The 16,005-nt window shown below is 42.3% G+C and overlaps 1 protein-coding gene across 4 annotated transcripts in view; it reads right to left on the reverse strand.

The window, feature by feature from the left end:
• The window catches only part of gra (granulito), a 102,591-nt gene that overhangs the window by 51,836 nt on the left and 34,750 nt on the right, over positions 1–16,005 (reverse strand). For all 4 annotated transcript variants that reach the window (XM_048529801.2, XM_048529800.2, XM_059646363.1 and 1 more), the window contains one exon: positions 15,759–15,832. In XM_048529801.2, coding sequence (XP_048385758.1) covers positions 15,759–15,832 — 74 coding nt within the window. The remainder of the gene's footprint in view (positions 1–15,758; positions 15,833–16,005) is intronic.

The raw sequence follows: 16,005 nt of genomic DNA on the forward strand, positions 1-16,005 counted from the left end.
AATGGCTGCATGTTTCTCACATTAACAGTCTTTAATCATACTTTATACTTCAGATACGTAATTTCACCTCACGCTCACATCAACGTTTGTATAGACTCCCAACTTTTATCTTTATATTTTTTCATGAGATGAATGCTTCAGGTGCAATTGCAGCATTAGCTCTTCACCCCTAATCGCCCTCAAGAAATGAATGGCGAGCTGCTTCTTGAACTGCTGCTGTCCATCTAAATACGTGAGTAAGGATCCCAACCCAAAACGTCAACTTTCCAGCTCCTCTGATGCTGCCTCACCTGACTCTGTGCACAATCACTATAGCGTTAGCAAGGAATTTCAAGGTTTTGATGCAGTGGCTGAAGTAACAGCAATACAGTTCTATCAGGATGGCACATGGCTTGGAGTGGAAGGCACAGTCATTGGATTTTCCAAGTGTCGACTGTTCCTGTTCCTCTGGATGGTAGAGGTCGTAGGTTTGAAGGTCATAGTTAAAAGAAGCCTTCATGATTTAAAACGCATCCTGTATATGGTACATACGTCCGCAATTCACATCACGAGTGAAGGGAGAGAGTGATTAAGGTGGTGGAGAGGGACGATCAAGCAGGTTATTTATCCTAGATGCTGTCAAGTTTCTTCAGCATTTCTTGAAGTACTACCACAAAATGACTGTCATCTATTCTGTTGATTTGAAACAGGCAGAGTGTATGTGTATGCTTCAACACACTAAAGAATGCATGTCCTGGCAATCCTGAATTATCAGCATAATTTTTTAAGATTTTGCAAATGTTGTACAATCACATATTCACATCTAATGTTGATCAGTGGGGAGAGGTTTACAAGCACAAGCTTGTTTGATACTTACTCAGTACCAAATGGATATCCTATTTCATATAATCTACCATACTTTGGGACATACAGCGTACATACTTACGACCAAGCTGGCACTGAAATTCACACCATATTACTTCATTGCACGTTAGGCAGAGGTCTTTTATGCTTTCTCAGCAGTATCCTGTTAATGGCGAACAGCAATTATGTTGTGATTGAACAGTGGCAGCATGAGGCAGCTAGCTTCATCTGTTACTCAAACTTCTGAGATAACTCCAGGATAAGCAGAGTTAAATTGGGCAATTTGCAGGATCAAAACTGACATTCTTAGGCCAACTCATGAGTTTGCACGATAGGTAATGAAAATTTGACCACATTAACCATTATCCTCTATGATCCTCTTCACGACAGCTCATCACACGCCCAAATTGTGCAAGGGCTCCATCCTATTGTTCCAGTTCCTTCACCTACATTGCATCTGTTCAGATGATGCCACCTTGCAAAACAGCACTACTGATCTGGCTTGCTTCTTCTATGACTGTGGTTGACAGGGCCATCAACCACATCTGACCTATCATGCATGCTTCCACCATTGCCCCTGCCCATCACTCACAACAGCATGATCAGGTTCCCCTTATTCTCACTTTTCATCCCACCAGCCTTCGCATTCAAAGCATCATTCTTCACCATTTCAGACAACTCCAGTAGAACACAGCCACAAAAGACATCTTTTCACTCCCACGTCTGTATTTTGCAGGGATCAATCCCTCAAGGGCACCCTAGTCCATTCCACAACCACCAACACCACTTAATCTGAACTATTATCATCTTTCCTCTACCAGCATCCTACATCAACAACCCCCACACACTGACTCCCCCAAAACTATAGCATAAATGCTGTCCTCTCCACACTTCACTTCAGCTCTGATGAAGAGTCATTTAGACTTTAAACAACTGCTTGCTCTCTCACCATGGATCCTGTCTAACCTGCTGTGATCTCCGGCATTTGTTGTTTTCAGTGCAATTCTAGCATCTGCAGTAATTTGTTTCTATCCTCTATGATAGCTTTAATGTTCCCTATTTCATCATCAAGTTGAAATAAAGAGCTCATGAGTCTAATCTTATAGTATAATCTTATAGTGCATAAAACTGTAGGAATCCCAAAACAAATACTAACAAGTGAAGACAACATTGCAGTAGAAGAGAATCCTCTGGCTGATTTCTCGACTAGAATGTCAAGGAAAGATAACTTAGTTGACTTGCCCATTTCAAAAGTGAATTTGAGTGTAGGATGAAGTCCACTAGGACAAGAAAGGCAATTGCTACAAGTAGCTGCAACTTTTAATGTAGAACTCAAGCAAATCAAAATAGGTGACAGCCATTTTCTAGTTTCATTTCTCAAGGCAGTGTTTTGACAAATGAGGCTGCAGTTTGAGAAGGAAAATATGGAATCAGATGTAACTGTGTTACAATTGAATAAAGGTAACTACAAAGACAGGAGGGAGGAGCTGGCCAGAATTGACTGGAAGAGGAGCCTAGCAGGGAAGACAGAGAGCAGCAATGGCAGAGGTTCTTGGGGGTCATTCGGGACACGCAGCAGAAATTCAACCCAAGGAAGAAGAAACATATTAAGGAAAGGATGAGGCAACCGGGGTTGACAAGGGAAGTCAGAGGCAGCATAAGAGCAAAAGAAAAAGCTCACAAAGTTAATGGGAAGAAGATGAAATATGAGAGTAAACTAGCTAGTAATATAAAAGGACATTGAGTTTTTTTAGGTAAATGAAAGGTAAGAGAGTGGTAGGAGTGGACATTGAATTACTAGAAAATGAGGCAGGAGAAGTAGTCATGGGGAACAAAGAATGACAAAGGAACTGAACAGGACTTGCATGAGTTTTTACAGTGAAAGACACCAGCAGCATATCAGTAGAATTTCAAGAGAATCAGGCAGCAGAGGCAAGTGTAGTGGCCACCACTAAGGAGATGTTGACAGGGAAACTGCACAATCTAAAGGTGGATAAATCATCTGGATTTGATAAACCAACCCCTGAGTTGTGAAGGAGATAGTGAGGAGATTGTAGAGGCATTGGTGTTGATCTTTCAGAAATCACTAGAGTCAGGGAGGGTCCCAGAGGACTGGAAAATGACAAATGTAACATCCCTGTTTAAGAAGTGAGAGAGGCAGGTGATAGGAAACTCTAGGCCAGTTAGCCTGACCTTGTTGCTAGTAAGATTTTAGGTCCATTATGAAGGATGAGATTGTGGAGTGCTTGGAAGTGTATGGGCAAATAGGGATTAGTCAGCATTGCTTCATCAGGGGGCATCATGCCTGACAAATCTGTTAATTCTTTGATGAGTAACAAAAATGTTGGACAAAGGGAAGCCAGCGAATATGACCATTTTGGATTTCCAGAAGGCCTTTGACAAGATGCCACACAGCAGGTGCTAAATAAGAGCCCATGGTGTTAGAGGCAAGGCACTAGAGTGGCTGAAGGATTAGCTGGCTAGCTGAAGACGGAGACTAGGCATAAAGGAGTTCTTTTCAGCATGGCAGCAGGTGACTAGAGGAGTTCTGCAGGGGTCCATGTTGGGGTCACACTATTCCCGTTGTTCATTAACGATCTGGCTGAAGAAATTGAAGGTATAGTTGCTAAGTTGGCAGATGGCAAAGATAGGTGGAAGGATAGGTAGTGTTGAGGAAGCATGGAGGCTGCAGAAGGATCAGAATAGTCGAGGAGAGTGGATGGAATTCAATGTGGGAATGTGTGATGTTATGCACTTTGGCAGGAAGAATATAGGCATTGACTATTTTCTAAATGGGAAATGCTTCAACAATCCGAAGCACAAAGGTACTTGGGAGGTGCAATTTAAGATTTTCTTAAGGGAAATATGTATGTTCAGTTGGCAGTTAGAAAGGCAAATGCAATATTTGCATTCATTTCAAGAAGTCTAGAATACAACAGCAGAGATGTACAAAGCTCTGGTCAGACTGCATTTGAAATATTGAGAGCAACTTTGGACCTATATTTAATAAAGAATGTGCTGCTGCAGGAGCAGGTCCAGAGGAAGTTTATAGGAATTATCCTGGGGATGATGTGCTTGTCATGAGGAAAAGTTGGGGACTTTGGGTTTGTACTCAATGGGGTTTAGAAGGATGAGAGGGATTTGATTGAAACCTAAAGAGTACTGACAGGTGTCGATACAGTGAATGTGGAGAAGATGTTTCCCGTAGTAGGATAGACGAGGACCTAAGGGTACAACCACAGAATGAAATATTAACACTTCAGAACTGAGATGAGGAGGAATTTGGGAAATGCGTCGGTTTCTTCTAGATGCTTCTGTTTCATCCCACAGTCTGAAAATGTGCAGGTTAGGTGGATTGGCCATGCTAAATTTCCCATAGTGTCCAATGATGCGCAGGCTAGGTGGATTAGCCATGGCAATTGTAGGGTCACAAGGAAAGGGTAGAGGGTGGGTCAGGATAGGATGCCCTTTGGAGGATCAGTGTGGACTCAATGGGCCGAATGGCTCACTTCCACATTGTAGGGATTCTGTGAATTTCTTCAGCCACAAGGTGGTGAATCTTGATTAGTAAAGGATCAAGGGTTATGGCAAGAAGGCAGGAGAATGGAATCAAGAAACATATCCGCCTGATCAAGTGAACAGACTTGATGAGCTAACTGGGCTAATTTTGCTCCAATAGCATACAGTTTTATGGTCTAAATCAAAGTCAAACTCACATGTTTAAAACTTAAGCAAAGCTTGGTAATTCTTTCAGTCATCATTAACTGAAGCATTCTCCATGGTAGTGCTTCTACCAATTATAGTCACTTTGTTAACTAATGGCTTCTCCAAGATATATTGTAAATGTTGTTTTCCCTTGGTAATTGATGCAAATTTTCCTGGTGGATGCAAGATGGCAAGTTTCAACAAAACGTGTTGTTTTACTTACAAAATTGTTGAAAAATAAGTGTAAGCTTAAGGAATTCCAAACACAAGACTGGTACTATATAATATTGTAGTATAAACTGTCCCATCTAAAGAGCTACAGATCATTTGACAGACATCACAGATTAATTCTTCAAATTTGAAAGTGGCCCCAAAAAAACACCATCACCAAATTTCCAGTCACAACTTTAAAAGTCACATCCTGGCTCCTTACCTTATCAGTAGTTTGTGAAATATCTGAGGACATTTTTTTTAAGAATAAAACCACACAACCACAAGATTTGATGTTAAAGGGTTTCCTCATTTTCATGTTAAACATCTAAACTGTAAATTATAAACAGCTGTACAGATCTCAGCAGCACATTTGGGAGAAGTACACACTATGAATAACCCACGTCTATATAAAGCATTTAGCTTTCAAGGACTTTTCTTTCATTCACTCAGGGCATGGTGTTGCTGGCTGGTCAGCATTTGTTGCCTTTCTTGAACTGACCTCGAGAAGATGGTAGTGAGTTGTCTTCTTGAACCAACTTGCTGTAGTTTGACCCACAATGCCCTTAGGGAGGGAATTCCAGGATTTTCACCCAGCGACAGTGAAAGAGTGGCATTTTATTTCCAAGTCAGGATGGTAGGTGGCTTGGAGGGGAACGTGCAAGTGGTGCTGTTCCAATTTTTCAGCTGCCTTGTCCTTCTAGATGGAAGTGGTCATGGGTTTGCAAAGTGCTGTCTAAAGATCTTTGGTGAAATTTTATGCAGTGCATCCTGTAAATGGTACACACTGTGCCTACTGAGCATTAGTGGAGAGACTGGATGCTTGTAAATATGGTGCCAATCTAATTGTAGCCAGTGGTAAGAATAAAACAAAGCAAGTACGATCCTGCCCATCTGAAAGATGGTGGAGAGTTGTCTGAGAAGGATGCCATTTGCAACTTTGATTGGACCCAATTTGGTATTGTGGCAATACAGACTAACTTGTATTTAAATTGCACCGTTCACAACTACCAAACACCTCAGAGTGCTTTACAGCCAATGAAATACTTTTGAATGACAGTCACAGATGTAACATAGGAAAGAAGGCAGCTAATTTACACACAAGCTCTCACAGTATTAATGTGATGAGCAGATAACTTTTTTGTGACAGAAGAATAACTATTGGTCGGGATGACAGATAATTTCTCTGTTCATCTTTGAAAGAGTGCACGCAGAAGGGCATAATAGATGGGCAGACAATGCCCCATTCCAAAAAAAAATCTAGATATGCAACATTGCATTGCCATAGCACTGGACTATCAGCCTCAAGCTTTGTGCTCAGGGCCTATACAGGATTGTGAACCTGGAACCTTTTGAGTTTGAGCAGCAACTGGCATCGCTGCAGTGCATCTGTGAGGTTAGGAGGTCTATTGAGCCTGAATAGAGTGTCCATAAATATAGTTATCCTACATCTCCAGGATATGCATGGAACCAGGAAAGGGTACCCACCAAATAGCCAAGAAGACACAGCCAAGTAATGTAGAAGCTCTGAAGAGAAGTTACTGGATTTAAAACGTTAAGTCTACTTCCGCCCCACAGATATTGCCAGATCAGCTGAATTTCATCAGCAGTTTCTACTTTTGTTTCAGATCTCCAGCATCTCCAGTTCTTTGTTTTTTTTAGTGTAGAAGTTCCCTAATTACATCCCAACCTCTAACAAATATTCAGTTCTGAATACTGATGAGCGCAAAAAGAATCACAATTCATATGGGGACTGTAGCCAGAACCAAGTACTTGGCAACTTAGGTGGCTCAGCTGTATAAGGGGGCTTGAAGACGATAAGATCAGTCATGACAGGAGATGTGATAGTTAGGAGAGCAAACAAATGCTTCTTTGGCCACAGACAGGAATCCAAGATGGTGCATTATCCCCCTCAAAGGTATTGAGGGACAAAGGAGAAACCAGCAGTTGTGGACCACATTGGTACTAACAATATAGGTAGAAAAAAAGAGATGTGGTCCCACAGTCAGAATTTTTGGAGGTAGGTGGGAAATTACTACTGCAAAGGTCCTGCTTGCTAATCTCCAGATTCCTACTAATACTATGCAGACATACAGAAATACAAGGATAAAGTAGATGAATGCATGGATGGAAGGAACATGAAGGAGCAACTTATGTTTTAATGACATTGGGACAAGCTCTGGAGGAGATGAGGCTTCCAGAGGCTAGCTGGATTACACCAAAATAGAACCAGGGCAGAGTTTTCATAGGATGATTTAAAAGCATTACTGGGGAGGGTTTAAGTTAACTTAAAAGGGGTGTGACATCCAGTAAATAATTTCAGAGAGGGAAAACAAGCTGCACAGAATAGTAGGGGTGATACATAATATGAATAGGAAACCCAAGTTTTTATGTGTGTTCACAGTAAGAGAGTGAGCAATAAACACTAAAAGTGACTGTAGAGACATGAAAGCAAGGAGTATGGGAAGGAAATTTGCTGAATTAGAGCTGCAGATTGCCATGTGAAAATATGATGTTGTACCTATAATGGGGACACAACCCAAAAAGTATAGGGTGTTAAATGTTCTTGTATACAGGTGCTCAGGAAACATAAGAAAAGACATTTGCAGAGGAATGGGATCCTAACAATTAGTTCAGAGACAAGAGCAGCTGAGGTGGAATTAGACTGACAGCTCAACATTCCTGCTTATCAGGAGGAGGATAGCAGGTAGTAGGAATAGAGAGACATTGCAATATTGATGAAACAATCAATTATGACAGAAAAATAAATCAAGTGAGGTTACATGAATAGTGGGAGAAAATACACAGAAAGGACAAGCACTTTTTTGAAGGTGTGTGAGAGATCCTGAAAACAATCAGGGATCATGGGATCATACGGTACAGAAGAGGCCCTTCAGTCCATTGAATCTCTACTGCTAAATCCACACGAATCCCTTTCCAGCACTTGGCCCATTGAATGTTATAGCATTTCAAATTCTCATGCAAGCACTTTTTAAAAGTTGCAAGATTATTGCCGCAATTACCGTCCCAGGAAAGCATTCCAGACTCCCACTATCTTCTCTCTAAAATATTTCCTCAACTCCCCTCTAAACCTCCTGCCTTTTCAGAATCATAGAAACCCTACAATGCAGCGGGGGTCATTTGGCCCATCACGTCTGCATCAACCCTCCGAAGAACATCCCACCCAGACCCAGCCCTAAACTCTCTTACCTGTAACCCCACATTTACCATGGCTGATCCCCCAAGCCTGCACAACTTTGGACACTACAGCGCAATTTAGCATGGCCGATCCATGTAACCTGCACATCATCAGACTGTGGGAGGAATCTGGTTTCCAGTTACATAACCTGCCTTCTACCACCACCCTCTGTCTCCTGCCACTAAGCCAATTTCGGAATCTGGAAGGAAACCAAAACACCTGGCAGAAAACCATACAGACACGTGGAGAATGTACAAACTCCACACAGACAGACAGTGACCTAAAGCTGGAATCGGATTCAGGTCTCTGGTACTGAGACAGCAGTGCTAACCACTCATTCACTGTGCTGCCTCTTTTATCCTACAAGTATACGTTCTTGTTATTGACCCTTCAACTGCTTTCTATTCACCTTGTCTGTGCACGCTCAGAATCCTATAAACGTCAATCAGGACCCCGCTCAGCGTTGTCTGCTCTAAACCTTATCCAATCCCTCTTTATTGTTAAGGAGCTTCAACCCAGGCAACATCCGGGTTAATCTCCTCTGCATGTCCTCCTTCCAATTATATCCTTCCTATAGTGCAGTGACCAGAACTGGCCTTACCCAAGTTTTGTACAGCGTGCTCTTACAATCTGTACCTCAACTGATAAAAGCAAGTGCCCAGTATGACTTCTTAACCACCTTATTAACTTACCCGGCCTCCTTCTAGGATATGTGGACAAGCGCCCCAAGATATTGCGCTTCTCCTAAGTTTCCTAGTGTCCTACTATTCATTGAGTATTGCTTTGTTACTTCTTACAAAGCGTACCTCACACTTACTAATGTTAAAGTCCAACTGTCACTGATCTGCCCATGTGCCAATCCATTTATATCCTCTCGTAAAGAGGTTCTTCCTGACTGTCAACTGGAATGGCACAGTGACTCAGTGGCTAGCACAGCTGCTTCATAGTGCCAAGGACGTGGGTTCAAATCCAGCCTTGGGCAACTCTCTATGTGGCAAGCTTAAAAGTGGACAGGTCCAAATGAGTTGGATCTCATGCTGCTCTATTCTCCCCGTGTCTGTGTGGGTCTCCTTTGAGTGTTCTGATTTCTTCCCACAGTCCAAAAATTTGCAGGTTAGCTGGACTGGCTGTGCTAAATTGTCTGTAGTGCCTAGGATTGTGTGGATTAGCCATGGGAAATGCAGAGTTACAGGAATAGGATGCATTTCAGAGAGTCAGTATGGATGTATTGGACCTGTTTCCATACTGTAGGGATTCTATGAACTACACAGTAATTCTTCATTTCATCTGAAAATTTATCATCCCCCCCCCCCCCCCCGGCAAACATTCTAACCTTTTCTGTTTATATGTCTCACAAACAATACTGGACACAATACTTTTCACTGTGGTAAACCTCTCGACACTGGCTTCCAGTTACATAAACAGTCTTCTACCACCACCTCCGTCTCCTGCTACTAAGCCAATATTACATTCTACTTGCCAAGTTACCCTGGATTCTGTGTACTTTTACTTTCCTTATAAGTTTCTTACATGGGGCCTTTTAAAAGATCTTGCTGAAATCCAAATATAAGTCATCAACTGCAATACCCTAATCTACACACTTGGTCACCTCCCTGAAAAATGCAACCAGATTTGTTAGGCATGATATCCCCCTGACTCCCATGTTGACTATCCCCTATTAAACTTTGCCTCTCTAAATGGAGATTAATTCTCTGCTTCAGAAATTTCTCCAATAGCTTGCTACCACTGACATGACATTCACTGGTTTATAATTCCCTGGTTTTTATCTCCAACCCTCCAGTTGTCATCCAGTTTTCTGGCCCCTCCCCTGTGGCCAGAGAGGCATTAAAAATTTAGGTCAGTGCACCTGTAGTTTTCTCTCTTATCTCCCACAGCAGCATGAGATCCAACTCATTTGGACCTGTCCACTTTTAAGCTTGCCAAAATCTCCAATATCTCCTCATTATCTATATAAACTTGCTCAAGAATCTCATAGTTTATGTTCCCATATTCTATGCCTACATCCTCCTTCTGAGTTAAGGAAGATATGAAGTACCCGTCTAACATTATCAAGGGCGGCATGGTGGCTCAGTGGTTAGTATGGCAGCCTCACAGCGCCAGGGACGTGGGTTCGATTCCCACCTCGGGCGACTGTCTGTGTGGAGTTTGTACATTCTCCCCGTGTCTGTGTGGATTTCCTCCGGGTGCTCTGGTTTCCTCCCACAGTCCAAGGATGTGCAGGTTAGGTGGATCGGCCATGCTAAATTGCCCGTAGTGTTCAGGGGTGTGTGGGTTATGGGGGATGGGTCTGGGTGGGATGCTTCAAGGGGCGGTGTGGACTTGTTGAGCCAAAGGGCCTGTTTCCACACTGTAGGGAATCTAATGTAATCTAATCTAATGCCCCCGCAGTGGTCGAGAACGCCCTTGACCGTGTTTCCCGCATTTCCCACAACACATCCCTCACAACCCGCCCCCGCCACAACCGCCCCCAGAGGATCCTCCTCGTTCTCACATACCACCCCACCAACCTCCGGATACAACGCATCATCCTCCGACACTTCCGCCATCTACAAACCGATCCCACCACCCATGACACTTTTCCATCCCCACCCTTGAGTGCCTTCCGGAGAGACCACTCTCTCCGCGACTCCCTTGTCCGCTCCACACTCCCCTCCAACCCCACCACACCCAGCACGTTCCCCTGCAACCGCAGGAAGTGCTACACTTGCCCCCACACCTCCTCCCTCACCTCCATCCCAGGCCCCAAGATGACCTTCCATATCAAGCAGATGTTCACCTGCACATCTGCCAATGTGGTATATTGTATCCATTGTACCTGGTGTGGCTTCCTCTACATTGGGGAAACCAAGCGGAGGCTTGGGGACCGCTTTGCAGAACACCTCCGCTCGGTTCGCAACAAACAACTGCACCTCCCAGTCGCAAACCATTTTAACTCCCCCTCCCATTCCTCAGACGACATGTCCATCATGGGCCTCCTGCAGTGCCACAAGGATGCCACCCGAAGGTTGCAGGAACAGCAACTCATATTCCGCTTGGGAACCCTGCAGCCCAATGGTATCAATGTGGACTTCACAAGCTTCAAAATCTCCCCTTCCGCCACTGCATCCCAAAACCAACCCAGTTCTTCCTCTCCCCCCACTGCAACACAAAACCAGCCCAGCTTGTCCCCTCCCCCACTGCATCCCAAAAACAGCCCAGCCTGTCTCCGCTTCCCTAACCTGTTCTTCCTCTCACCCATCCCTTCCTCCCACCTCAAGCCGCACCTCCATTTCCTACCTACCACCTCATCCCGCCTCCTTGACCTGTCCGTCTTCCCTGGACTGACACATCCCCTCCCAACCTCCTCAACTATACTCTCCTCTCTACCTATCTTCTTTTCTCTCCATCTTTGGTCCGCCTCCCCCTCTCTCTCTATTTATTCCACTTCCCTCTCCCCATCCCCCTCTCCGATGAAGGGTCTAGGCCCGAAATGTCAGCTTTTGTGCTCCTGAGATGCTGCTTGGCCTGCTGTGTTTATCCAGCTCCACACTTAGTTATCTTGGATTCTCCAGTACCTGCAGTTCCCATTATCTCTAAAGAAAATGTCTTCTGGCTCCACACACAAATTTCTCCCTTGGTCCCTAATGAGCTCTACAGCTTGTCTGGTTATTCTCTTTCCCCAAATATATTGTAAAATATCATGGCATTCTCCCTAGCCTTGCCCACCAACATTTTTTCAAGTCTCTCTTTTCTCTCCTAATTATTTCCTTAAGATCCTCCCATACATTCCATGTTCCATTAGAATCTCAGTTGATTTGATCCCTCATCCAGTTCTAAATATTCCTAGACATCCATGGTTCTCCGGGCTTGTTGCTCCTACATTTCACCCTGAAGGGAAGATGTTAAGGATCAAAGATGTTATCAAATTTCAGGGAAATTTGAGAATAATAAGGCAGTAATAGTATGAGACTTTAACTACTGAGATAAAAATTGGGCTACGTTCCATGTGCAAGGTAGAGAGGGAGCAAAATTCTTAAATTGCCTTCAGGAGAATTTATTTAGCCATTTCCTGGTACGTCCAACAAGAAAGGAGGCAGTTCTAGACCTAATGTTTGGAAATTATCCATAGGGGAGCATGCTGGAGATTGTGAGCATAATGCATTAGATTTAAGATAGTTATACAGAAAGATAGAATGAGCCAGGAATAGAAGTTCTAAGATTTGGCCCAAGTGGACGGAGAACAAAATACTGTGCCAGAACTGTGGCAGGCATTCAAGGAGGAAAATAACGAGCATAGAGGGTAAATATGTTCCATTAAAGACAAATGGACAGACGGTTCTTTGAAGAACCAAGACAGGAGAATCCTGGATACAAGGGACATTAAGAATAAGAGAGATTATGACACATACCAAGGGCTCAAAAATCACAATAAGAAGTGCAGGGGAGAAATGAAAAAGCAAATTAGGAAAGCTAATCATGGGGAATCATTGACAGGTAGGGGAAACAAAAACACTTTTTTTAAAAAGATATGAAAAAAGCAAGAACAGTCAGTGAAAAAGTATAGCCTCTTAGGGAAAGTAGAGGCAATCTGTGTGTGGACCCAAAAGATGTGTGCACAGTCCTCACTGAATATGTTACATCATTTCTCACAATAGATAAGGATATTACTGATATAGCCGTCAGGATGAGGGACTATGAAATATTACAAGTAATTAACAGAGAATCAGAGAGGAAGTGCTGGCAGGTTAACAGACAAAAATGGATAAGTCTGTTATGAGATTTATCCCACATTATTGAGGGAGGCATGGGAGGAGATATCATGGGCCTTCACAATAATTTTCAAACCCTTTGAGGATATGGGTGAGGTGCCTGAGGACTGGAGGATTGCTAACAATGTCCCACTATTAAAAATTGGGGAAGAAACAGATAGACCAAGAAAAATCACTGGCCCTCTGGACAGATACAATAATCAGGGATAATCAGCATGGATTTCTTAAGAGAAAGTTGTGTTTGACAAATTTGATCAATTCTTTAAGGAGGTAGCCAGGGTGTTGATGAAGCAATGCAGATGATGCAGTCTGCATAGACTTGTCCAAGTCTTTTCTTTTAAACATCAGGTTCCCCCATGACAGACAGGTCAAGGAAGTCAGACCTCATTGAATCCAAGGCATTCTGGATCCACAAGGGACAGAGACAGGAAGCAAAGGGTGATGATAAAGGGATGTTTCTATCATTGGAAGTCTATTTTCAGTAAGGTTTTGCATGGCTTAGTGTTGAGGGCCTTGCTGCTTTTCGGTGTATGTTAATGATTTATACTTAAATTTAGGGGGTAAGATCAAGAAATTTGGAGATGACATAAAAATTGTTAGGGTGGGAAATAGTGAGGAGAACAGCTTTAAACTGAAGGGAGTTATCACCTCACTGATCAGGTGGTCAGAACAACAGCTAATGGAATTTAACCCCAAAAAAGTGTCAAGTCATGAATTTGCAGACAGCGAAGAAGGCATGGGATGACAATATAGAATATAGAGCCAGGAAATGTTGTGAAGATCAAGGGACCTTTGAGTGGGTACCACATGATTTTGATGTGAGCAGTGTAGGTTAATAAGGTGGTTAAGATGACATGGGGATAACTAACTTTATTAGTCAAGCCATAGGATACAATAGCAAGGAGATTATGCTGGAACTGTATTAAATGCTGGTTAGGCCACAACTGGAGTACGAAATGCAGTGCCAGTTACATTATTGAGAAGATTTCCTCACACAAAGGAGATTTCCCAGGATGTTGCCTGAGCTGAACGAGCAATGATTGGATAGGCTGTGGTTGAGAAGAGACCTTATTGAAGTGTATAAAATTATGAGGGACATTGACAGGCTGGACAAGAAAGGCACATTTTCCATTAGAACTAGTGTTAATAATCAGGGTGCATAGATTCAAGAGACAGAAGACTAAGAGGGGAAGAGAAAATGGTTTTCATTCAAAGGATGGTGGAAGTTTGGAAGTCATCATTTTGGGAGGGGTAGGTGTCGTTGAAAGCAGATTTAGGCATAGAGGCAAGGTACATAGCTGAAGTCTTAAATGAATATTTACACCTATCTCCGCTAAGGAAAAGTTAATTCCTGGTTTAAGAGAAGCTCATTCACATATCTGAAGGGTTTTAAATGGATGAGGAGGAAGCATTTGATAGGTTATCTGAATTTAAAGTCAATAAGTGATTGGGGCAAAATGAAATACATTCAAGGATAATAAGGGAAATGGTAAAGAATGAAAATTGCAGAAGAACTAATCATAATTTTTTAGTCTTCTTTGGACTTGGGTGGTGCAAGAGGCTGAAGAATTAGAGATTTTACCTTTTTCAATGAAGATGTAAAGATTAGCCCAGCAATTACAGGTCTGTCAGGTTAACTCTGGCAGTGGAGAAGCCTCTAGGAATAATTAGGGACAAAATTCATAGTTACCTAGGCAAATGTGTATTAATTAAGCAAAGATACATGTTACCTAAGACTAAATTGTGTTTGATCAACTTGAAGTTTTTTGGTGAGGGAAGAGTGAAAGTTGAAGAGAATATTGACATGATGCATAATTACTTCTAAAACATATTTACTTCAGGGCCACACACAGATTTGCAAGCAAATTTGCAACTCATAGAATAAATGAAAGATATACAGCACGGGCACTTATTGAGCAGAGGATGATTAAAACGGAATTATAAAAAAGAGGAGATAGTCTCCGGACAGAGAGGAATGTAAATAACAATCTACAATGAAGAGATAACAAGGTGTAGAGCTGGATGAACACAGCAGGCCAAGCAGCATCAGAGGAGCAGGAAAGATGACGCTTTTGGCCTGGACCCTTCTTCATTTCTGAAGAAGGGTCTAGGCCCAAAATGTCAGCTTTCCTGTTCCTCTGATACTACTTGGCCTGCTGTGTTCATCCAGCTCTACACCTTGTTATCTCAGATTCTCCAACATCTGCAGTCCCTACTATCTCTGAAGTTAACAATGAAATTGGGATAGGACATTTAGATTGGCGGGAACAGCATCAGGCAATCCATTCGGTGGATTTCATAAACAAGGAGGGTGCAGAAGGGACATGAAGTAACACAGAGGAGATGCTGGGGCAAGACTGAGTCTATGCTGGGGCTAAGAAACTTTAGAGAAAATGTTAAGACAGGGAGAGAACAAAAAAGAGAGTGTAAGATAGGATGGAGGACTGGAGAGATCAAACACTGACATGTTTCATAGTTATTGGTAGAGAAACACAAATTCTGGACAGCACTATTTGTTAAAACTCATCACCGCACAACCTTGAGTTATTTAATCTTTTCTGCCATCTACCTGATCATAGACATTCATTTTTGTTCTTCATCCATGCTTGCAATATTATTTTATATTGTCTAGCCTCATGTGATGCAAATGACTAAAGCAACATCTCCTATATCCTTCTAAGATTGCACATTTTGGTCTTGTTGGACGGGAAATGAGAGCTGTACCAGAGGGAATGACCATGGTGAGAGATGGTCACCAATAATATCATTGGGGAGAACAGCATCAAATGTTGGGAGAGAAGGTGTATTTGAGGAAGTCAGTAGCAACGTAAATGTGGTGACAAGCAATTAACTCAAAACGTCCCATGTTAGAGAAATTAAAGTATGGTCACTCAATGTCATTTTCAATAACCCACAAAAGCTGAACACTTCCATAATTTCTCTATTCTAACTCATTACACAGAAATGAACTAAACTCTTTTGAGTTAAAAACTGGATCAATAAAAGCATCTTACAAATAGAATAGATCATACCCAGTTCTCTTCACTCCATGAAACTTCATTTTGATGTAAAACCGGTGGTAGATAATCAATACATACAGCAGAATCTGATGGAAAAGTAAAAATTAACAGATTATTAATACACAAATTCTATACTTTTAACAAATTCTCTCATTTCCATGCAGCGCATTGGTTGGGGGAATTTAATAGATTTCATTTTATTTATTTATGGACATGGCCATTGCTGGCTAGACTAGTATTTACTGCTCATTCTTAATTG

The sequence above is a fragment of the Stegostoma tigrinum genome, chromosome 5 (genome assembly GCF_030684315.1).
Source record: "Stegostoma tigrinum isolate sSteTig4 chromosome 5, sSteTig4.hap1, whole genome shotgun sequence".
NCBI lineage: Eukaryota > Metazoa > Chordata > Chondrichthyes > Orectolobiformes > Stegostomatidae > Stegostoma > Stegostoma tigrinum.